Source organism: Hippoglossus hippoglossus, chromosome 10 (assembly GCF_009819705.1).
Source record: "Hippoglossus hippoglossus isolate fHipHip1 chromosome 10, fHipHip1.pri, whole genome shotgun sequence".
In the NCBI taxonomy this organism is placed as follows: domain Eukaryota; kingdom Metazoa; phylum Chordata; class Actinopteri; order Pleuronectiformes; family Pleuronectidae; genus Hippoglossus; species Hippoglossus hippoglossus.
Window position 1 is genome coordinate 24920168 of NC_047160.1, and position 24880 is coordinate 24945047.

The 24880-nt window shown below is 44.1% G+C and overlaps 2 protein-coding genes across 4 annotated transcripts in view; one reads left to right on the plus strand and one right to left on the minus strand.

The window, feature by feature from the left end:
* Positions 1-461: 461 nt before the first annotated feature.
* Positions 462-11072, minus strand: slc49a3 (solute carrier family 49 member 3). Of its 2 annotated transcripts, none has more exons than XM_034599088.1 (10): positions 10663-11072; positions 5505-5663; positions 4786-5002; positions 4015-4091; positions 3618-3755; positions 2818-2934; positions 2527-2679; positions 1670-1827; positions 1404-1507; positions 462-1224 (listed from the first exon to the last, which is right to left on the minus strand). In XM_034599088.1, exons 1-10 carry the CDS (start codon positions 10843-10845, stop codon positions 992-994), a joined length of 1539 nt encoding a protein of 512 aa, XP_034454979.1. In that variant the 5' UTR covers positions 10846-11072; the 3' UTR covers positions 462-991. The 2 variants fall into 2 exon arrangements, with proteins under 2 accessions (XP_034454979.1, XP_034454978.1); XM_034599087.1 differs by having other exon boundaries at positions 823-1224; positions 2818-2930; positions 3614-3755; positions 10663-11071.
* LOC117769880 (polycomb group RING finger protein 3) overlaps positions 10803-24880 on the plus strand; it is a 43853-nt gene continuing 29775 nt past the window's right edge. The window contains exon 1 of one of the 2 annotated variants that reach the window (XM_034599091.1): positions 10803-10924. The gene's annotated coding sequence lies outside the window, so the exon portion shown is untranslated. Of the gene's footprint in view, positions 10925-13241; positions 13533-24880 lie in introns of those variants that run through there. The other variant, XM_034599090.1, reaches the window with a different exon arrangement.

Consider the following 24880-nt stretch of genomic DNA (forward strand, 5'->3'; position numbering starts at 1 on the left):
TGTTAAAAAGATGCTTCTCATTACAACAGAATGTTTTTATTACAGATGCTTGAACCGTCATTTTACATCAAGTCCTTCAAGTGTAACAAATCTTTGAAAAATACAAAACAATCTTTAGTAGTCTTATTACTGTTATAATCAAAAAAATGTTAATTTACATTTTAAAAAGTAGGAATCAGCTGATTTGGTCTCATGAATAATTCTTAGATTCAGAGTTAAAGTTGGATTCAAAAGTGTCGTCTACCAAACAACATTGACAGTTTCCTTTATTGCACAAAACCCACACAGCTGTTATTAGGATCCTCTCTCCACAACATGACAGACACTAAACAGGTTCAGTAGAATTATTGTTTGGTTTCATGTAGAATGTGTTAGTAACCAGAACCTTTAGAGCAGTTTCAGAATAAAAGAATAAGACGCAGACGTGTGCGATGATGTGACAAACACATCAAGTTGTTTTCGAGCCGCTGCAGAGAAGAAGGTTCCGGAAGCTTCGACTGTAAACATCAGGTTTTTGTTGTCAGACCCAGAGAATGGAAGCTGCGTGAAAAAGACCAGAATGCACTGCAGCTTAATGCCCCTGCTGCCTCTGGGAATTTCAACAAAACACTGACGGAGACAGTGATGACACCTGCAGAGACGCTTTTCAAGTTTCTACCTGTAAAGTTTGACTTCACCAAGCTGGTAGTAGCGTTAAAGCTCAGGTTGGACTGAGAGAATCCATCCATCATGTATACGAGGTCGCTTCTCGTCCAGCTGACGCTCGAGTCTCCAGTTAATCTGACCTCACTCTGCATGTGTTCAGCCTGTGGGAGGAAGCCGGAGAAATCCCCCACCAGGAGGACGAGTAGCTCTGAACCTCCATGTGAGACGACAGTGTGAACCACTGTGCCGCTCAAATACCTTAATCAAAGGTAAGTTTTTACAAAAAAATAAACCCGGAAAGCAAGAACCATTTAAATCCCCCGATCGGAAGAGGAAGGTTAAACGTTTACTTCAGTTTACAGATTTCGGGGTCACTGGTCGCCTCACTCTGGGCGTGTTCACTCTTCACTGCACTCTGGGCGTGTTCACTGGTAACTGCACACTGGGCGGGGTCACTGGTTCGTTTGGTGCCGTACGTCGCTTCCATTTCAGCCTCCAGTCGTCTGTATCTCGTGTGGAAGAGGATGACGAAGCAGCAGCTGAACAAACTGCACAGTCCGGCCATCACCAGCATCGGCACTGAGGGCGAGAGGGGAACCGGATTAATGTGAATAAAAGTTCCTGACTGTGAAGCCTCCTTCAAGTCGGGACAACAACTCAGGAAGGATCTGTGTCGTGGTTGACGTCATGTACGCAGACACGAGGGTAAAACACCCAGGGGGGCGTCGCCTCGGTGTAAACGCCGTCATGTGACCTACCTTTCCAGCTCAACACCGCGTCCCCGCAGGTCGACAGAGGAGAGTCAGCGAGCCGCTTGGTCAGCGCCTGGAGGAGCACGATGTAGAGAACAGACTGAACCTGTCTGGGAGAATGATCACAGGGACACGGTCATCACCAACATGGGTTTACACACATGAGTCCAGCAACTGATTAGAGTTTATTGTAAATATTAAAACATAAAAATAAACCACGTGTGTGTGTGTGGTTTGCTCAGAGAGTAAAGTAGCAGAAAGCGGAGTTGTACCCCGATACGAAGACGAGCCCGGCCGACGTGGCTTCGCCGACCGGATACGAACACTCCACAGAGAGCTCCATGGCAACCGGGTAAATGGAGAAACCGAAAAAGCCAAAGAGGGAACAGACGACGGCCACGGCGACTTTCTGCTGCCGCATCAGAGACACCTGAGAGGGGGGGGGGGAGCAGAACTCTGAGATGAACAGAATAACAACAGGACAGGAAATAAACATTTAAATTAAGAAATAACTAACGCACCTTTCCAACCAAATGCCTCCCACATCTATAGAGTAATAAATACTCTATCACCTATTACTCTCTCAGTGTCTGTTGTGGTGTTTTCTCGCTGTGCTCAAACTCAGATGTACCCAACTTGTTTTTCAATTTGTCAGATGCCCTTCGCTCAAGCTTCACTTCCTCTTTCATTTCTTTTGTGCAACAAGTCTGTCAGAAGACCCATAGACTGACAGGTGTAGTGTTGACAAATGAAACGCTCCGGCCTGGTTGGGGGTGCTTCGTCTTTATGCGTGAAGCACCACCCGTACGGGACACTCCCAGATATAAAGCTAATGCACCCACAACGAGGTTGAAGAAAAATCCTGCACATTAATAAACACTTAAAATGTCCTTATATGGTCTTATGGCTTCATTATAGTGTTTTAAACATTTATTAAATCTTAATAAATGCTGAATATAAATGTTACAGTATTTTCTTTAGGTGTTTTTGAACATTTTGTTATCGAGGGTACGATTTTTAAAGGCATTTTTTAAAAAGTGACTACTACATTTTCATTTTAGAGATGAACTAACGGTCAAAGACTGTTTAGTGACATTTTCTTTAAACTGGTCCTGAGTCGTGTTCTCACCACTGAGAAGACGATGCACGCCAGAGCAGTGAAGCTCATGTTGATCTTTGTGGCTTCGATGAACTTCTTGGTCTTGTCGACATAGAGTCCCAGAACGCCGGCGCCGACGATGCCGAACACGATGAAGAGGGCGCCGCACAGGCCGGCGAAGTTCTGCAGGGGTAAGATGTTCTGAGTTTAATCAGGTATACTGGAGTGTTCCTGAAACGTATTACATCGATAATGTGAAAGACCAGATTGTTAGTTAAGAACGAATTAGACGTTTCCATGGAGACGGTGTGGCGTGCTTACGTTGGTGTATCCCTGCACACACAGGATCTGCTCCAGCAGCGTGGAGAAGCAGGTGAACACGGCGATGCCCGAGCCGAAGCACACCAGCAGGATGAGGTAGGATCTGTTCTTCAGTAGCTGCACAGGAAACAGAGGGAGCGTCAAACATCGGCTGACGTTTCAAAAAAAGACTTCACACATCAAAAGAGCCTCATAAAAAAATCACCATGGAGATGACATCTCTTGGCGTTGATATGATGAACTTGTGAACAAATGCTAACTTATTTACATAGTATACTATATATTTATAGTATAAACCTATACTAGCTGCTACAGAGAAACACTCGTGTCTCTCACCACCTGGAGAATCTAAGTGGCTAAATATTCGCTCTCTTTCAGTTTTGTTTTGAGTCTGTGCCAACTCCTGAGGGAACAAATCATCATTTTTAGCAGCCAGATGTTAAACTTTCTTCACCAGCTGCTCTCTAACTGCGTCATTCTGCTGTTTGCTGCTAAATCTAAAGTGTGATTTCACTGGAAAACGACTTGATTACTGTTGTCAGACATGAAAATATCCGGAAAATTGATCCCGCACATTTTCCGCACGTTGCTTTTCACACATAAAGAACACGGCAGCAGACTGTCAGGGTGAGACGTGGTCACAACAACAGGAAAACGTCAGACTAGTGATGTGTCTGAAAGTTGCTTCAGGTGATAAATCCCAATGAGCGTAATAACAAGGACACCAGTAAGGACACCAGTAAGGACACCAGTATCACGCTGCCGTCTGCCTCATCGCTCCTGCCTCTGTGTGCTCTCACCAGTTTGATGCCCTGCAAAAATGGTTCCGAGCCGGAGGACTCGGCACTGGCTGACGGTGGCGTGGGGGGGGTGCTGCTCCGTATCCCTACTGTTGCTAGGAAACAGATGAAGCAGGCCGGGATTGCATAGGCAAGCAGCTGGAGGAGGGAAAGAGACACACAGAACGTGATGATAAATTGATGTTAGCGTGTTGAATTAAAGGTGATTTATCATCATTAGGAGCTGAGGTGGTCAGAATCCAACATCCACTCTGCTTTTTGCTCAGGTTTGGTCTCATGAGAGGAAATATCGACCCTCTGATCGCTGGGACAAGATCATTATTTCTCGAAGTCAGCCTCGAAAGCACAACACTTCCTATGTGAACCACTTTCACGGCAGCAACAAGGTTCGACTCACCAGCCTTGGGATTTCAGCAGATTTCTGAACCATCAGAGGAGAGATGATGTTAGCGAGGAGGATGCCCAGCGGATTGGCTGAGGAGGGAAAGAGAAGTTATTCTGCTCCTGTTTTAAAAGTTCAGTCTTATTCCACTTGTGTTTCTTTGTGTGTGTGTGTGTGTGTGTGTGTGTGTGTGTGTGTGTTCGCCACCTCACTTCTTCTCTCTGACAAAAATTCTTAAATTACCTTTATTGGCTGGTTTGACTTAAAAAAAAAATAATATTTCAGATACATTTCTTTTGATTCTCTTAGATTTACGTGCAGATCATTTCGGGCCAAAATCAAATTTGTCCATATAATGGTGAATATGACAAACGCCTCAGGTCTAAAGTTCACATGTAGTTGAGAAATAGTGAGGTCACGATGTACAGGTTCCAAAAAGGAGATGTTTTAAATTCTTTGCCATTTTTAATTCACCCTCATTGGTTAAACATAAATGTTCAAATAACTCTTGCTCTGTTTATAGATCATAATAGAAATCCTCTTTTATATTAAATCTAAATGTTTTCATGTCTTGTTCTGTGGTGCGTCAGTGGTTGGATTTTAAGAAAAACGTCATTAAAGCTGAAATGTCTCACGTGGGGACGAGTAAATTCACAATAAGCTAAAACTGACACACCCCTAACAAATATTACCAGATGATAAAGTTATCTTATCTTGCATGTGTATGAATAGCGGCCGCTGTGTGAACGCCGTAGTGATAACGACCCGCCCGCTGAAATCACTCACACATGGAGGCGATCATGTTGGCTGTGGCCCGCTGGTGGTCAGGGAACCAGAGGGCTGCCAGCTTGGTGGGGGTGAAGATGATGAGGGGCTGAGCGATGGCACCGATGGTCTGACCCACCATCACGACGGGGTACAGGTCAACAGAGCTTTTTTCTATGTCCGTGGCGAGGAAGCGCACCAGGGCTCCGAACATGTTCAGCCAGGAGCCCAGGATCAACTGCAAGGTGAAGATGGCAGCGACACGTCAAACCCACAGACTGATCGCCCCCTGGTGCCTGGCTGCAGTATAGGTCATAAACCCGGCCTTCTCCATGTTGGTGAATGGGACATGTACCAAACTAGAAAGTCAATAAACTTGTCTTCATCCCCTGGATAGTGGGAGGAAGTCGGGTCTTTTGTTTTTCAATTTCTGGAAACAGAGTTTTCTCTCATTTGACTTTCAGAACACGAAGCACATCTTCAGACAATCTATATAGTCTCTTTATGTTTCTTGCACATTTAGTTATAAATAACCTGCGTGGTGGTTAAATCCTTGTGCCACTGTCACAACCAGCTAACTCCAGATTGTTCTGGCTCATACTGAAGCAGTCAACTCAGAAACACAGCTTCCAGTACAGAAAAGGAAACGTCTCCTTCCTGTAGAATCTACCTCTGATGTGCTGAATTAGCAGAAAACACTCATTCAGAAACACCTGATTAGCTCAGGGTGCAGTTTGTACCGTGATCCGCAGCCCGAGCGTGTCCAGCATCCACGTGGTGCCGAAGCTGAGCGGTATGGCCACCACCATGTAGACCAGCGACAACCAGTTGACATCCTCCAGAGTGACGTTCAGGTAATGGGCCGACTGGTCTGCTACTGGTGCAAAGGTCAGCCATGTCTGCGAAGGCACATTCAGAGTTTTATTCCGACATCTAATCAGTCGACTGAGGGAAAAAGTACTAGATACTGATTTATGAAAATAAAACTAACTATGGAATACTGATAAAGTCTTTAATTTTAGTCTGGGGAAAAAAAGATCATGATAAAATTACAATGTTACTGACTATTTTGATCATTTTACAATATTTTAACGTATTTTTCATTTGCAGCATTTTTACTCTTCTGACCTAATATTCTGTGATCTTCAAATTGCTTTTAATTATTTGCCATCAAGTTATCATTCATCTCATGAAAAGCACTTTGTGACTGGGTTTTAAAAAGGTTATGTATAAATACAGGATTATTATAATTATAAAAGATAATTAAAGGTTGTAAAACTACTTCTGGAGAGTTCAGGTGTCTGTTTAGATTCAATTTACTGCTCAGGTCATTTTGATAAATCTGGAACACATGTTCTCTGTTAGTTTGATATCCTTGATGAAGATGTGGTTTCACTGACAATAAACCAGAGACAGGATAAAAGCCTGATCGCCCTTTTGTAAAATCAAAATTTTCTGCAGCGTGTGCTCTTTAAAATGTCAGTAAAAAAAGAAAAGGTAAAAGTGAAGGCAGATTTATTTTAACCCTGAAATTTCAGTCTTTACTCTTTTATCTGTCGATTTCTGCCACAGACGTTTATTACTTTGTTTACATATAATTGTCAGCTGTAAATCCAGGAAAGTAAAATGTGTTAATATCAAGTTAAAGGTGTCATGCAGATAATGAATCAGTCCTTTTGTGAATTGACACTTTCCGATCATTTAATTGTAATATTCCTCAATCTGACTGTTATATTCTCTTACAATATATAAGAGCTGTTCAAACATTGAATTTGCATCATTATGATTTAATCTCTGGATGAAGTTTTCAGTTAACGACAGTCAAAACGTATCAACTCAACTTTCTCTGTGATCAGTTCGACAAAACCGGCTTCACGTGCGTTTCAGTGTCAGATTTCCTCAATTATCTCGTCGCCATGTGACCTGGACGTGTTATTTTAGAAAGAGGAAGTGCCAACACTTGCTCGGCTCATGTGAGGAACAGACTTCATTTAGCCCATCGTGCTGTGTGCAGATGTTTTTCGTGCTGGAGGGGAAACTGGGGCGGGCCTACTGTCATGCAATGACTGGGACGAGGCCTTTCACTGGGTTAACAGACTGAAAACGAGGGTATTCACACGCATTGAAGCAACTGGGCTACAGCCTGTTCGCTTGCTTTAGTAACCAAACCTGGTTTCGTCTGGTTTCGGTTATTGAGGGATGCGGAAAAACTATTTTGCGATATGTGCGTGACAAAGGGATCATAGAGGCAGCGAGGTCAGACGGCTTAAAGGACACAGTTTGAGTAGCAGCACATTCTTGGCTACGAAATAATTAAACCTGAAATCTGACTTCAACTAAAGCGGATTCTAAAATAAAGAATAGTAGCTTCTCGTATAATGAGTTGATTTTTAAGAGCTTTCACCATTTGTTATATTCAAAACTATTAACCTTAAACTTTAATACCGAGCATGTTAACATGAGTTGTACAATAACTAGGTTAATGTGAACGTGAATTATTTCTCGGTTTTCCTGCCATAAGTAGATTTTATTCCAGAAACCAGTAATTTCTTTGGTGCACAAAGAAGTACGGCAATAATACAACCGTAAATCTTCTGACAAGGTCCAGAGCACTGAACACGGGGCTCTGCAGTGTGGCCTAAGACTTTGAGGCACAGATGGTAACAGAAGTATTTCTTTTACTGAAAATGTCTAAATAGATGTTTCTATGGGGGTTGGTTGTGTCTCTTTTATCAACTCCTCCCTCTCAGTGTGTGTGTGGCGCCGCGGCCTTTTCTTCTTTTCCCAACAAAGCAGCGTGGCATCTCAGCAGCGTCTCCCACAGATCGGGAATTGACTCGTGGTGGGCGGCGCTGTGTGTGAGCGGTGTACATGCAGAGACTCGTGCGGTGTAGAGGAGGAGAGCGTAGGACGGATACTGTGGATGTAAGCGTGCCGTCCTCATCGACTTCTTCTTCCAACCCGTTATCAAAATCTAAACTCGCTTTGCTTCGGGAAACAATGGGAAGAACTTCTAAACTGCAACCTGAGCAGTGGAGATGGAAAGTTTGGATCTGGATCACACAGTCAACCTCCTGTTGTTTTGTGAATTAGCTGTTTTAATGACACACAGGAATGTTCCACGCACAGACTGTTTATAAAAATGGACGTAGACGCCGTTTCTGGAGAGCGAAGGCAATGCAGAAGTGCCTGACACCTGTATTCTCTCAAATGGTCTGCAGAGGGCGACTCGGGTTCTATAGAAGTTTATGAGAAAATGACTCTTCTTCTACTTCTCACTTGATTTATGACGTCAGTAAACATTTTCCTAAGGACTCTATGGTCTCAATCTGTAGTTTCAAGTCTTCTTCAATACACCATGATGCTCATTTAGTAAATGATGGTCCCATTAAGAGTCAAATAGACCATAAAGCACCGTATGCATTGGGGCGTTGTAGATATGTGTGATTGACAACTAGTGGCGTCCAATGGGCGTACAGTGTCCTCGAGCTCTCAGTCAGGCTCCTCCCCCTGCTCCGCCAAATATGGTTACTTCTAGTTTCCAAAGAACCAAGATGATGATGATGGCGCTGGACAAAAACTCCAGGCCTCAAAGCAGCAGCTCACAAACCAATGGGTGACGTCCCGGGGGGTTGATGCTCGGATCCACCAACACAAGTCCCCCCCCTCTCCAACTTTATCTCGAGGAGCGCCGTCACCACATCACCACAGTCGATGGTGATTGATTAAAGAACAAGGCAGAGCGGGTTCTTTTCCTCCTGTTGCAGAAAGATAATGAGAGCAGTGCAGTGAGACCATTAGTGCTGACACAGCGCTGCTCATGGGTCCGGCCATGTGAGACATGCAGAGTGGAACTCAGGTCATTTTCTGTGTAGCTGCACAGTTTAGTCACATCATCTGCGAGGGCTCCACCAGTCGCACAGTAGAGGAACTCTATGAAGAAGTTGCATTCAGGGCTGACACACAAACACACAGACTGAATGAATCTGACCCGTCACCCAAACTGGGATCCCAGAGGCAGCAGCAGTACGACTCCCGGTGATGTGAACAATGAAGAAAACCTCATTTAGGCCGAACTGAGCTGACGCGAGCTGGTCAGCTGACTCAGACGCACAATGCCAGTCCTGTCCCTCAGGAGGAGGAAAGCCTCGGAGGCGTTTTTTACATTTCCTCTCATTCCTCCTCCCTCTGTTTAGGAGAGGATTGTCTGTGAGGAAGATCAGGTTGTCTGACACAATATTGTTTCATTACAATAGCAGCACGTGTCAAGTTTCCACTACTTGAGTTTCAAGTTGTGTTAACACGACAAAGCTTCATGGGAACACGGACACCTATAAACTGTTAAAAGTGTCACTGCAGGAAAAGTTACTTCAACCTTCAATAACTTTGAGGTCATAAAGAAAAATACACCGTGGTCTTACAGCAAGAATCAAGTTATTCCTTTTATATGTCCCCGGTCTGTACTTCATTTAGGACACATTAGAGTTTGATTCATCGCCCTAATAGGAATCAACGTTTTCTTCCATGGAAGATTTTTAATTTTAAGTTCAATCAAAATAAAGATCTGCAGCTTTTCGTTCTCTCTCCAGTGTCAGAGGTCTTCACACTTAGCCAAGAAAACCTGGGTGTAAACAAAGGAGGTAAACAATGAAAGCATGGTTCTCAAAATCAATTTACAAGACTAACAATCTATAACCTGCCACGATAACACCCTGAACCCTCAGCGGGGGCATTAATGCCACACAGATTAATGTCTCGCTGTCCCACCAGCTGCTAGTTGCCTCATCATGACCGACCCTCCAGCAGCTGAGCGTCTTTTGTGAGGGGGAACACCAGCCCTGGAGAGACAATGGCTCCCACAGAGAGGACGAGTCCTGCGGGAGCTGCAAACAGGTGAGGGAGGGGCTCGGTTTGCATGAATGAGGCAGGCACGCTTTGCCTCCAGAACCTGCTCTGCTTGACAATGACAACATCCCCCGGGGGAATAGATATCAAGTTCCAGCAAAACACAAGAGGGCAACACATGTCATCTACCTGCTGTGCTCACAAACCACATCTGCTGTGAGACGCCAGAAACAAAAGGTCAGAGAACGGCGGAGGTGCTCGACTAAGGCAACGAGCTGTCGGCTAAAGGACGACATCAAGAGTGAGCACTTCCTCAAGTGTGGAATGTGACAACAGCTACGTCATTTTGAGGATAAAGACAAGACGGGTTCTTCAAGGGGAATTCTGGTGTTTAACCTAGGCCCTATGTTTACAAATGTGGACGTAGTATCGGTTCAGGTGATTGCCTCCACCAGCAGCAGCGGCTACGATGAAATCTTATGGGGAAACTGCAACAGTCCACGACATGTTCAAATAAAAGGCTCAAATTGTTGCTCTGGTTGGTTGAAAAATACCTGAAACCCCCATTTAAGTGGAAATTTGATTTTTTTTATGAAATACTTAGCATTCAGCATACACTCAGCATATGGACGTTAATTCATAATCTAACTGTGTGGTTATGATTTTCATTTATCAAACAAGTTTCACAGATGAAGTTTGTTTGTTTTTTATCACACCTGACCTATGGTTTTAAATCTGATCTGCTTACTTATCTATTTATGAAATAGTTTGACATTAAAAGTTCTTATGGGCACTTATCATAGGGACGTTAACTCATAATCTGATTGGGTGGTCCTGATTGTTTTGTTTGGCGCATCTGGGCTTCCATACTAAACACACCCACTATCAGAAGACACTTAACACGAGTTTAATAAAAACATTGAATTATAAAAACACACGTCAAACATTTAAAACCACGATTTGGATTCATCCAACGTGCAGCTCGTTTGTTTTGACTCTTTGTCACAACTGACTTTATTGAGTTGCCTGTGATGTCACGTGACGCGCACTCACCATGGCGTTGGAGCAGTTCAGCAGACACAGGATCAGCAGCACGAACCACCGCCTCTTGTACACTTTGAAAAACAGCAGCTTCCTCAGCTCCACGTTCGGCTCCCTGGGAACATCACAGGAGGAAGAAGAGGAAGAAGAAGAGGAGGCTTCACCGCCATTCGTGTCCCCGCCATTATCTTCCATTGGACGAAGTTGTGTTGACCGGGCGGCGTCAGTTAGCTAACTCCGCTCTGCGGTGGACACGAGCTCCCGGGAAATCCAGGTGAGTGTGGCGACTACACGACGCGAACATCCGGTGTGTGCTGCGGGAGGGTCGACGCACATGTTCGGTCGTGAGCGGTCAGATGTGGAGACGGGAGGTAGTGAGACATCGCCTCGTTATTCAGGTGCAGCGCCGGGGAGTGTACTGTACCGAAGATCCTACACCCACTAGATGAGCCACTCCGTCCGGGAAACAACCGGCCCGGACGTAGGCAGAACATTTCTGACTACAACTTGTGACAGTTTCATTCTCATTGTTCCAACTTCTTTATATTAACTTATCAGACGTGTTCCAACTTCTTTATATTAACTTATCAGACGTGTTCCAACTTCTTTATATTAACTTATCAGACGTGTTCCAACTTCTTTATATTAAATTATCAGACGTGTTCCAAGCTCTTTATATTAAACTATCATTGTGATCTGTTCCAACTTATTTAAATCATAAATAGGTTGGAACACTTCTGATAATTTAATATAAAGAGGTTGGAACATGTCAGTAAGACTAAGCCGAACATTTTGACTGTATACAAAGTTTATGTACGGTCTATATAGGTTTATACATTATATACTGTGTATAAAGTTGATATACAGCTTGTGGAGCAACGTGTTGACCTTCATAAACAAAAAGCTGCCCAATATAATATACCTGTCTGAAGTGATTGAGAAATAAAGCTCAACAAAAAACAACGCCTAAACTAAAAACTATATTGTTCATATAAATATCATTTATTTTTATTTATTTAGCACCTTTTGTTCTAGATTAATGTTCTCTTATTCCTGTGTGCTGCTTTTTTGGGGGGAATAATTTAAAAAAGTTAACCGCCTAAATTTCCCTCAGGATCATTTTTGAAATTATGGAAGTTATCATTAAGCAGCGTTTACCTTAAAGCCAGTGACCATGGTTCAGGTTCAAGCAGCTTTACTGCACCAAACCATGACACACATTAGTAAGGCCAAGACCTCACATCGTTAAAGAGATACCCTGTTTTCATCATGAACAAGCACATGTGGAGATTAAACCTCAAATAGAACCAGACTCAGGGTGGGTGAATAAATCCTCATCAATGTCACTCAGACCTAATATCTGTGTCAACCTGCAGCCCATTTTCAAAGTGTGTCAAAGATGAAGTCTCTCAAATATTAGTACGGTGCACAGGCCCGACTTCCAACTGACCCCAGTGTGGACTTTTGTATTTTGTAAAAGAGGACAGTTATTCTACATGTAAATGGCTCTTTTCCACATAAAACATGAGGGAATTAATCATGGCTGAATTCAATCACGTACACAGCAAGTGTTTCTCCAGACACAGGACATGTTTACATGTGAAAACGACCTCCCACTGTTGATCTTTCTTCCTTGTGCTTGGCCACATGAACAGAGTGAGAAGTCCTCTCGTTCAAACAGCTCTGACTGAAAACCCTCCTCCCTTTCTTTAACCCTTTGTGTGTATGTGCTTTAGTGTTAAGGATATACTTCTCAACAAAGCTCTATACATTGTATATACACACAAAGGTAACAGAATACCTTTTGAACAGGATATATAGGGTTAATATATACAGTGTAAACAGACTATAAATAATGTAAACAAAAATATACACACCAAAATGTAAACCTAAACATATATATGCAGTGTAAATGTAAATAGAATATATGCAGTGTAAACAGACTATATACAATGTAAATATAATATATACAACGTGAATGCAGTGTAAACTGAATATACACAGTGTAAACTTAATATAAACAGAATATATACAGTGTAAATAGAATGTAAACAGTGTACACAGAATGTAAACAGAATATATACAGTATCAACACAGTGTAAACAGAATATACACAGTGTAAACAGAATGTCAACAGAATATATACAGTATCAACACATTGTAAACAGAATATACACAGTGTAAACACAATATATACAGTGTAAACAGAATGTAAAATAATATATGCAGTGTAAACTTAATGTAACCAGAATATATACAGTGTAAACAGAATGTAAACATGATATATGCAGTATAAACTTAATATTACCAGATTATACAGTGACAACAGAATATATGCAGTGTAAACTGAATATATACAGTGTCAACAGAATGTAAACAGAATGTAAACATAATATACACAGTGTAAACTTAATGTAAACAGAATGTACACAGTGTAAATTTAATATTACCAGATTATACACAGTGTAAACTTGATGTAAACAGAATGTACACAGTGTAAATTTAATATTACCAGATTATACACAGTGTAAACTTGATGTCACACATTACATGTTACTGGATAAGCTTTGTTTCCAGTATAACCCCAGTGTGGAAGTCAGTAAAGTGTGTATAACTGTATCATAACACACACACACACTCTCACAGGATCGATGCCCTCCTCTCAGATTAATAATGATTGACACTCTCTGCGGACCAATCCCAGAAACGAGTTGCACCCGCTCACCCCGCCCCCTCCCTCCGGGCTCGCGGTGCGCATGCGCGGCTCAGCTGTTTCGGCCTGTTCCGCGGCCGCTCGGTCATCTTCGCCTCTTTGTTTTACCGATAGTGGATTTAACTCGGATCCAGCCCGACATCCAGCGGACCGTGCTGCTCCCGAACAGGTCAGTGGGCGAGAGCGGACCCGTGCCCCCCGCGTGCGCGTCCCCCCGGCGGGTCGCTGGCCCGCTTTGCGGTCCCGGTTCGAGCCCCCTCCTCCTCCTCCTGCCTTTTCCCTGTGTCTTTCCGCTGGGTGCTACGGGGGCATGCTATACGTGTTGGTGTGTGTCTGGGAGCGGGTGTATGGCGGCGCCGGGGCCCTGCGGTTGCACACCGGGGATGGGGGGGTCGTTCCGAACGGGGGGTGGGTGGTGGGGGGTGAAGTGGCACCGTTGGTCCGGAGCTAGCCGGGCTAGCCGCGCCGGAGACGAGGCTCCAACTGCCGCCTCTGTTGTCTCGTCATGTTTGAATGCTGTTGTTCCGCCGTGTCTTCTCTCCCCCATTGAGCTGGAATGCTCTTGAGGCTGGAGGGGGGGAGGAGGAGAGGAGCAGGGGACGCTCGTGCTCCTCCATTAGATTCGGGCTGACCCTGCACCTCCTGCGGGGCAAAGTTAGTGCCCGGATCCACATGAGGTTTCCACAAAGTTGGTGCATTTGTGCTGCGGGTGGATGTCGTCCCTCGCCAGGCTGCTGCTGCTGCTGCTGCTGCACTGTGTGTGTGTGACATTGTGGAGAAGAAGGGGTGAGGGGGGGACATGCATAGAAAGAGAGAGCAGCCAACAAGTCTGTGCAGTTATTCAGGAGGTGGAGGAGGAGGAGGTGGAGGAGGATGCAGCTGAAATATCATCTGCACATGGAGCAACACACTCCTGAGCGGTGATGAAATTCACATTCAGGGGTTTCCTCAACTTTTTTCTTATTTACACCATCCTCCTCCTCGTCCTCCTCCTCCTCCACCTCCTCCTCCTCCTCCTCCTCTCCAGGGACCGTGCAGCCTGCAGGGAGCTCGGTGGAGGTGAGCTGCAGGTCAGAAGATGGAGGTGTCTGGAAGCAGCTCTGCTCAAGGTGCTTGACAAAGTGACTCTCGAGCTCTTTCTCTCCAACAGCCGCACTGCAAACATCTGTGTCTTGTTAAGTCCGGTTCAGCTGTAATTGACTCCTCGAAGTCGAGCTCCAGTTGTAAAAAAAAATGTACTTATTGTTAACTCGCTTGCAGCTTGACACAAAAAGCAGATTTTCACGTTAATCTGCTGAGGAGGTAAAGTTTCTCTAAGTATTGAATCTGTGCCGGCTTGGTTACGAGACTTTGTTCAGACGTTGGACAAAGTCTTGGTTCAACGTGAAGCTCTCACAAGTTGTGTTACGTTGTGTGGAGTTTCCAGCACACGCACACTGAGGGTTTGACTTTTAGGTTAAGTAGGACATTAATATTTGCATCCTCACTGTGTGGGTTTTTAAATGAGGAAGACGAGGTAGATGCGGGTTTAACAATGTGACTGAAATTTGTCCGGGGGGACACAAAAAACAAAAGTTTATTTGTCTTAAAATGTCATTATTCAGTTGAAGTTTCTCCAAACAAATGTAAAAACTCATTTGGTTTTTCCTAGTTCACCTGAAAACCTGGATTGTTCCTGGAAATCTTCTCGTTCACTTTAAGAGAACCGTGTTTTTTTAGGTCTTCATAAGATGGAGAGTTTTGCTTTATGGTTAAACTTTACATATCATTAAATCATCACTGACACGTCACCTTGATTTGACTTTTCACCAACACGTAGCTCGGCTGAAACCTACACGATCGGGCGTCTCTTGATCTGCAGATCATTAAACCTGTGTTTGCGTGCACCCTGAACCACAGACATTTATACTTAGTCTATTTAGTGCATGGAAACCAAAGACTATAAATTAGATTGGTATCGACTTCAAGCTATGGCAGTTACCGCGCTGACATTAAGGCTGCCCTCCACCACGTGCATGTCGCGGTGAATATTTGAAGCTGTATAACCTGCGTCCTTCTAATGAATTACTTTGTGATTTTTATGGTGAACACACACACACACACACACACAGACACAGACACAGACACACACATACACCAGGGAAGTGTTTCCTCTGCTCCTTCGAGCTTCAGTTGCCTCAAATCCCACGACGCTGCAGCTGAACTGCACCCAGCGTGCTCGTGTTTTAGCCGCCGAGCCGCTCTCTGATGCTTTATTCCCTCAGAGAGGAATGAGATCTGACAATCCGCGAGTCCTGGATGCTGCTTTTCACTGGAACGTAATGAATTCTCTCCTCTTCCCTTTGAGAGAAGTGTATCAGCTTGAGACCAGAATCTAAATCTGTGGAGGCTCAGTCAGACGCCAGTGAAACAGTATTTTTACGTAATGATGTCGCCTTCTGTTGCGGTAAACTGAACCTCGTGTTCCTCGTGTTTCCACCAGAGCACCCCACTGTCCCGACTGATCGTTCCTGACCAGCTGACTCGTGCTTGTGTCGCACTTCAGAGGTCACATACGATATGACTGTTGCATAAGAGTCCACATACTCTCCCAGCATCAGCTTTCATGTCAGGTATCTGCTTGCTATGCAGGGCGAGCCCACATTTACCGCAGCTGACCCTTGACCTCAAACTTGACAAGTTCAAATGAGCTTTTTTCAACGTTATAGACAGATTTCTCTAACAGCTGGACATTCATTTTGATCCATTAACCCCAATACATGTCCTCTTGCTTCGTTTAGACAGTGTGCGTGGGCCCGTGGGGCTGTCTGATAAGTGTTGGCACTACAGGACGGGCGAGCAGGATATCTGGCCTCCTTAAGAACCAGTGCCAGATGAACCAGATGAGGCATTTCTCTCTTTTTTTTAGACAGGAAATCGTCTTAGTCAACTTCCTATATGAGTTGCTGAGCCACAGCCTCCAGTTCAAGCTGCAGCTTAGAGAAGCACTGGTCTCACTTTCTCCTCCTCATAACAGACTCTTGATAAGATTCTGCAGAAATAAACGAAGCCCACATTGGCCACACAGACAGAATGATATCAACCGGCACAGTGTGGTTTCTCTCATGTTAGAATCAGATAGATGACATTGATCCTACAGGTTTTAGTGAGGTGACGAGAAACACATGTTTGAATTCAATCTCCATTGGTTTAACGGTGTCTCAGCTGTCAAAACTCTACTCGTGGATCTATGATTTCACATCAATGAGAAGTCTACACAGCAGTCGCTTTATTCTCCATTTTTCTTTGCTTGGAACCGTCACCTTTTTGATATCGACTGTGTCAACACAGTGTTTCTTTTGAAATGAACGAGGCGGCTGCCGGTTTTTACGCAGCATTACTGTCGACGTGGCCTGAGGGCCGGGCACACTTTAATTTACCACAGGGACATTTTGTGGCAAAGCAGTTTATGTCAATTGAATTAACAACATCGGTACACTTGCTTGCTTGAAATCTCAAGTTAAACTTTATAAAAATTTGGTTTGCAAGTGCTACTTTACGTCACTGACCAATCGCAAGCAGTTTTTGTTGGTGCTGATCTTTGAAGGAACAGAGACTCAAATACCTAACGAGCTGCCAGTTGACTAGGTGGTTAGGAGAAGGATGAACAACCCTGAGAGAAAAGTGCAAAGGAGAATACATGTTATGAGCGTTTCCAACCAGATGTGGCACAAATCTTTACCACATTTAACAACAAGGTAAAAGAAAATGCAGATTAATCAATGTTTCCATGTCGTTATTCAGATATTAGGAGTCATTTCATTGAAATAAGCAGCTGATGGTGCTGCTTTTACCTTCTGGGGCACAACAAGATAATGTTATCAAAAGATGAGCATCGTGATTTATTTGCCTTTCTTTTATTTTGCTATTATCAAAACACCAACTTCCCCCCGTCAGTCAACCGTGAGGAAGTTATTTCAATGTTGTTTTGCTGAATTCAGAGAATTGGACACAGAACTTTTCCGTTCCCCTGAACTTCTCTTCAGCAGCATTTAGTTCAATGAGCAGGAAAACTATTAACTGGAGCAAGCAGTAATGATTTCTCCAGTGAAGACTTAATAGGTAAGAAGAACTAATCAAAGCAGAATTAACACCACAGAACAAACAAGAAAAACTCTGGTGTGGAACCAAGTGTATTGAAACTCTTAGAAGCACAATTTAAAAGGTTTGGTCAACAAAATTGATTTATTTATCTGAGCTAGAATTGAGACCGTGGGACACAAATATCCTTCACTGAAGAAAAGGGAAACACGGATGTATAAATTTGACTTTTCAGCAGTGCGGTGAAAACCCTCTTAAGCCTGAATATACAGGTCAATAAAGCAGCATTTAGACCAGAAGACAAACGAAAATACACATGAAATAGTTGTAGATGAATGTCCCTCTGTCAGGTGGCGCTGCTCTGGCTGCTCTGCTCTGGCTGCTCAGGCTGCTCTGGCTGCTCTGGCTCTGCTCTGGCTGCTCTGCTCAGGCTGTTCTGGCTGCTGCTCTGGCTCTGTTCTGGCTGCTCAGGCTGCTCTGGCTGCTGCTCTGTTCTGCTCTGGCTCTGCTGTGGCTGCTCTGGCTGCTCTGGCTGCTCTGCTCTGGCTCTGCTCTGGCTGCTCTGGCTGCTCTGGCTGCTGCTCTGGCTGCTCTGCTCTGCTCTGCTCTGGCTCTGTTCTGGCTGCTCAGGCTGCTCTGGCTGCTGCTCTGGCTGCTCTGTTCTGCTCTGGCTCTGCTGTGGCTACTCTGGCTCTGCTCTGGCTGCTCTGGCTGCTCTGCTCAGGCTGTTCTGGCTGCTCAGGCTGCTCTGGCTGCTGCTCTGGCTCTGTTCTGGCTGCTCAGGCTGCTCTGGCTGCTGCTCTGGCTGCTCTGTTCTGCTCTGGCTCTGCTGTGGCTGCTCTGGCTGCTCTGCTCAGGCTGTTCTGGCTGCTCTGGCTGCTGCTCTGGCTCTGTTCTGGCTGCTCAGGCTGCTCTGGCTGCTGCTCTGGCTGCTCTGTTCTGCTCTGGCTCTGCTGTGGCTGCTCTGGCTGCTCTGCTCTGGCTCTGCTCTGGCTGCTCTGGCTCTGCCCTGGCTGCTGCTCTGTTCTGCTCTGGCTCTGCTCTGGCTGCTCTGGCTCTGCTCTGGCTGCTGCTCTGTTCTGCTCTGGCTCTGCTCTGGCTCTGCTCTGGCTGCTGCTCTGGCTGCTCAGACTCTGATAAGATTCACGGCCAATTGTGTCTGTTTTGTGTCAACATTTCGGAGAACTGGTTGTCAACAGGTTGTGTGAATTTTAAACGGTTCGACCTGCCTTTGTGTCAACATTACAAACAGCCACTGACCGATACTGAGCTGGATTCAGGTGGAGAAAAAACACCAGGATGCAGGACGCCTGTGTTTCCAAATCAGGGTTTGAATTAAATCTAGATGACGCGATCACTCACATTTATCTGTGTTACTAAGTAACTCTTATATTGTGAGCTTGTTTGTTGTGTTGTGCGTCGGCAGGTTCATAAATGAGCTGCGCATCTCCCAGACTCACTCGTTAGTTGAGGCAATTAAATGAGGACAGGAAGACGGGTGCACTTAAAGTGCACGGATGCTGAAAGCTGCTCTGGAGGGGGTTTCTCTTTTAGGGCTTTCATGTGTGTAACCTTTTTCCTGCCGGCCGGGTCCGAGGTGTTCAGTTGCTGCTGATGTCTCTGAAACTGTGTCTCTGCTTTCTCGACTGTACAAGTTACACACGTTGACGTTGTGGTTTTGAGTTAACGGATCACTCTCAGCACTGTCTCATGAAGAACTGAACCAAGCAGTCAACATTTAGATTAATTAATTAGCAAATATTTGCTGGTTGTCTTGATGTTCTATGATATTAAACCATAAATCTGTGGGTGTTGGATTCATGATCAGACCCGACAAGACGTGGGAATAAGTAAACCGGGCTTTGATGGTTTGTTCAGGTTAGTTTCAAGTGTTTCAGTTGGTTTAGATTAGTAGTTTGTAGAGTTAAAGGTTAGGATACTTTAGTTTTCAGCCAAACATGACATAGGATGTTGCACAAAGTGTTACACTCCTTTTTAAAACGTTGGGTTTCTGACATATTTGTCAGTTCTGGATATATGGATCATTATTTCACCCACAATCTGTTTCTCTGCCACCTTTCACTGCTGGGATTTAAGAGCCAAGTAAAGCAGGAAGTCTCCAAAACTGAATCATATCACCTCCGAGGCCTTTGACATTATTATTTATTATTTATGTCTCAACCTATCCTCATGCTTTAGGAGTTCCTCCAGTTTTAAACATTAGAACATCGAATAGTTCTTCAAATAATCATCAATTTCATTATCTATTAATCTGCGTATTGTTTTCTTGGTTAATTGATGAGTTGTTTTGTCTATAAAATGTCCAAAGGTGAATAATATGGTGATCGTTACGTAGTTTCATCCCAACAAGTGATTTACAGTTAAGTTTCTGAGGCCACACAACTTATTTAACTGACTTTTACTTTGTTTCACATTCTTGGTTTGTTCTGCCCTCCTGGAGCAGACTTAATTATAAGACTGTGAAAACAATGTGCCTTTTGATGTATTTAGTTTGAACAGTGTAGGAGCCTGCTGCCCACTCAGCTTCCAGTTGAATGATGTTCGCTGGCATGAAGTAAAGATTTGTGAGGGAGAAGTCTAAGTGACTTTAAAGATTTCCTTTTGTATTTCACCCACACGCCTCCACTATCATCTTGTGATTACTTGTAGTCTGTTGTCTCATGCCAAACTGCAGTGTCAGTGGCCAGAGCCTTGTGAAAGAGCCCAACAGACAATATAACAGCTCAGCTTGTATTTATTGGTCCGTCAGCCGTTTGATAAACGTGGTCGAGGGTCAGCAAAGGTCTCTGCTCTGTATCGCAGTCGTATCGCAGCGCTGCTCGAGTGACGGCCCTGTTTAGCCGCTCTGTCGGGCTTAACAAGCCCAGAAAGGCTTTTGTGAATGAACGTCGCTGGGCCAAACGAGGAAATAATTACCTGCTCGCCTCGTTCCTCAGCCCGGCTCGTCCTGTAAATGGGTAATAACTGTCATCTCTGGGTCTCACCCTGTCGCTGCCTGTGGCCGGGAGCCCACAGTTTGTGGTTTCGAACTGGAAAAGCAAGACAGCGCTACGCTGCTCTGAGCCTGTTAACCAACAAACCCACGAAATGGCTCATTGCATTGAAGCCAGTTGAAGCTGGCCTCGTCCCCACCGCAGAATAAATGGTGCATTTGTGTATTTTATTTTTTATTCAGAGGAATATAAACAGGAACTTGTTTAGTCTAAAATGTGTTTGGTTGACACAGAGCTGTTGGAAAAAGCTGTAATTCTTAATTCCTTCGTATAGTAATGGCAGCGTGGTGACTTCTGCATCGTTCTACATAGACAGCAGATGAGGATTTATCATCAGTTATCCAGTGAAGAGGGTTTAGTGTTAAGTTGATTAAGAGATTGGTTGATCAGTGAGAAAATGAGCTGACAACTGTTCTGTCATTTAAGTCTCTACTTAATTATACAACAGGGTTGGATGGAACATGGGCCAAAGGAAGATTCCAAGAGATTTTGATGCGGAGCCGGACAAAGGGGCAGACCCAGGATTTATTTGTTTATCATTGATATTTCTACAGGGAATAATTCATGAATCTTGAAGAAGCAATTCAGGCACATTTAACAGGGTCTGTTCATTTGCTATAACCAGCAGATGAATCAATGCTGAAAATAGGGTCAGCCCTGGTTGCCACCGTGACCATTTAAAGTGAAGTGACCTCAGATGCCCTCTCTGTCGGAGCTGATCTCACTGTATAAGCTCCCACCACCGACCCTAAATACCCCCCCCGCCCGCCCCCCCTACCCCTCAGGGTCTCATGGCGTCATTACCCCCCGAGGTCAGGAGGCTAAGAGCTTTAGAAGAGGGCCACTTCGACCTGAGGGGTTTTTCTTCTGAGCGTGTGTTGCTGTGCTTTTTAGCAAAGTGACGTCAAGTGGTGTAAGTGACAGTGTCTCAAATGTAATTAATGGCTTCTTTTGTTTTACTATTATATAAAAGTAAATTTCTCTGGGGTTTTCACGTTAGTTTCTATGTAAGGAGAATCAGGAAGTTCATCAGTAATGAAAATCACAATTTCTACTTTTCTTTTATGTTTAATAATCTTTAAACATTATTTATAACATGATTGATTTAACATTTAACGTTAAAATGTCATGTTATCTTTATGCCATAAGTTCCTGCTTTGAAATTAATGTTGCAGTGTCAGCAAATGAAATGAAGCCTTATCTTAAAAACAGAAAATACTGTATGAAGAGGTGATGACTAAAAGGGTCAAAGGTCACGGATGGAAGTTTTTGAATGTATGATTCTTTACTTTAACTCTCTCGTCTGGCAAAGAGCGAGAACCTGCCCGACCTGCTGCTGTTAATGGCTTTAAGTAGAACACAGCATTGGAGCTGCTAAGTTGCAAATAGTCGATGTTATAATGTGTGTAAGTAAGAATGTGGAGAGAGGTGTTGGAAGGAAATACTTGCTCAGCAAACCCTCCCTGCATAAACAAATGTTTAAAATACCATATCACTGAGGTATTGTCAGGACAAATGGCAGGTGAAGGATTCCTGTGAACTCTGAGGGCGTTTCTGACGGGGTCAGAGAAAGTTAAGAGCGTTGTGACGCTGAAGAGTTTGGGATCCATTTATGAATTTACTGCAAGTTAATTCAAAAGTGTACTTACATGTTTTTTAGAACAACATTTGAATTGGTTTTAAAGTAAAGCTCCAAATCAAAATAACCCTAAAACTACTTTAGCTGTGGTGTAACTCCACTCAGCAGCTATCACAACATCACACTTGGCTTCGCAGTATAATAGATTAACCTGTAACATTTCAGATTAGCATCCGACATTAAGTCATAAAGTTGAGGCCTTTTTAAAACTGTGAAATAAGATGAAGTCTTTTGGTCCTAATCGTGTTTTTATGCAGATTCTTTTGAGCATGATGAGAGTGAAGAGCTGTGAACCTCATTTGTCTCAGAAAGAGAACGACCTGTAAAAATCAAACCTGTGGGAGAGGCGGTTAAAGTTCTCCCATTAAAGAACAGTTTGGAGGCACGCTGCTAATATTGTCTTTTACTTGATGTGTGACGTTGTGTCAGTCCTGAGATTCCACTGTCTGACTCCTAAAGATCAGGGTCGGCTTTACAGCAGAGATCCTGCTGCGCCTCTGTGCCTCTGGTAGAGGAACTTTAATGGGGAGGTTGTGTGCACTTAAAATGAATGGGACCAGTTTGTCAGAGTTCAGTCCCAGACCAGTGGGTGCACAAACCACTCAACTGATCTCAGACCAGGTTCCCTGACTGTGAGATTATATCAAACGGTATAGGAAATTCAGCACCTCAGTTTAACAGGTTCTTATAACACATCCTTCCACCAAGTTTAATGGAAATCCATCCAATTGTTTTTATGTAATCTTGCAGGGGTGAAAACACAACCTTCTCGTCTGAGGTAAAAAAAACTATCACACACTACAAGAAAAGAAAAACTCAAAGCGTCATATGTCTCCTTTCAAACATATATCCTAGAATAGTACTTACATTAACCCTCATAGTGCTTATACCAGTACATTATATGAAATGTAACTTGGGTTAGAAATAATTTGTTCACCCTTTTGAAATAGCTGCAGCATCCATGTCTTCATCTGCCAAAAATATTTCATTAAACAAGAGGCTTCCTGGACCAGAAACGAGGCCAGTTGGTTTCCCTCCAACGTGACAACAACTTGGTAAAACCCCGGCTGAAGCCAGAATGAAGCCCCATGCGGCCGGCTGCTGCTCGTCCCACCGACGACTATCTGGCGATGGAGGAGAGCAGCTTTGCATCTTGACGCCACGCAGCCAAGATTACACTGTCGCACCGAAGCCTGGCTCATGGGCGTGAGTCGAGAGCAGAACAGAGACATTTGTACGAGGAAACAACAGGCGCGCGTTCAGCCTTTTATTTAATCCAGTCATCACAAACAGCTGTGTGGAGGTCGATGATGTAGTTGACTCGGGTTCATTTGTTATTCAAGACACTTTTTAGTTACTGCTCTCCGCTGCACTCTGCCGTGCCAAGACAAATACTGGATCGCAACGCAGGGAATTCATATTTTCTCCTTGTACTGCATCATAATATATTAATTAAAAAGTATTTGTGTTATCTATCTAACTGCCTTAATATCAGTGACAGCCTGTTATCATCTTGTACTTTGTGGAACAACTGGAGGGTCTGAGAGCTTTAATAATTCGATAGTTAATAATTTCATCTTTCTACAGCTGCTTTGCTTGTTGGTTAGTTATCCACTTGTGTCCCTGCGCTCCGGGAGCTGCAGCCAGCCGTGCTCGTTACATGTATTTAATGACTTAATTAAAGTTGACTGCTTATTGGTATCTGTTAAGTGGGTTGTGTGGATGCCAAATTGACCACTGAGTAATGATGATTCTTTAGGTCTGCTGGTGAAGTTCTCACGCGAGCCAGACAACACTACACGGTGTTTTCTCTTCTACCAGAGGTGGATCTGAATCCGTCTGTAACCACTGCAGCTTCAGTCAGTTGAGTTCAGGAGAATCTTATCAGTGTTTGCAGTCAGGAATCGCTGCAGCTGAAAGGTGTGGTCGATCGAGCGCCCCGCTGTTAGCTGCGAGCTCAACAGAGCTGTGAATCAACACGTTGACCTTTTTAAAAAACTTCATACCAGGATACTTACTAATCGTCCTTATCCGTGTGAGTAAATGTCTTAATTGGTTCTGTCTTCACCTTCTGATGTTGATTTAGCCGTTTCATTTGCTGTTCGTCGTTCCTCAAAAGGATAAAATGCATTTTTATGTTTCCACTGACAACACGTCTTTGTTTGGGATAAACTGAAGAGGAGCAGTGTCGGCGCGAGTGCAGAGAGTTCAAAGAAAACAAACTGACGGTGATATCTTTGCAGGAACATCTGACAGGTTTGCATCAGTAAATCATGTATTGTGGCTGCCAACCTTTTGTTTTGGTCTCCAGCAGCTCAGTGTCTGGCTCTTTAACGTCTAAATGCTCAGCTGTATGCAGCAGCCTGCCTCTGTCTGCCGTGTCTGTAGGCAGAGCAGGTACAGTGGCTTTATTGGAATCGGCTGCCTGCAGCTGGAGAAGATGCAGTGAGTGAGTGTGGCTGGCCGATGAGCTGAATGATGCAAAAGGGGGGATTCTGTATGCATTTGTCACGATGGCGCTCAGGCATACACTGAGGATAATAAACAGAAGTTATCCGGAGGGGCTTCTACATGTGAATGCAAAATGTCTGAGTCGGTTGCTGCAGAGATTTTCTTGAGTTTCTCCTGCCGGGCCCCCCCCCCCCCCCCGACTTAAAACTCTGCATAATGTGAGTGAGCCCATGTGAAAGTAGCCGACAGCAGCAGACTATCTGGTGGATTCACCTGAAGCAAGTTGGTGATGATTCTAACTGTAAAAAACAAATACAAATATCTCAGGATGAA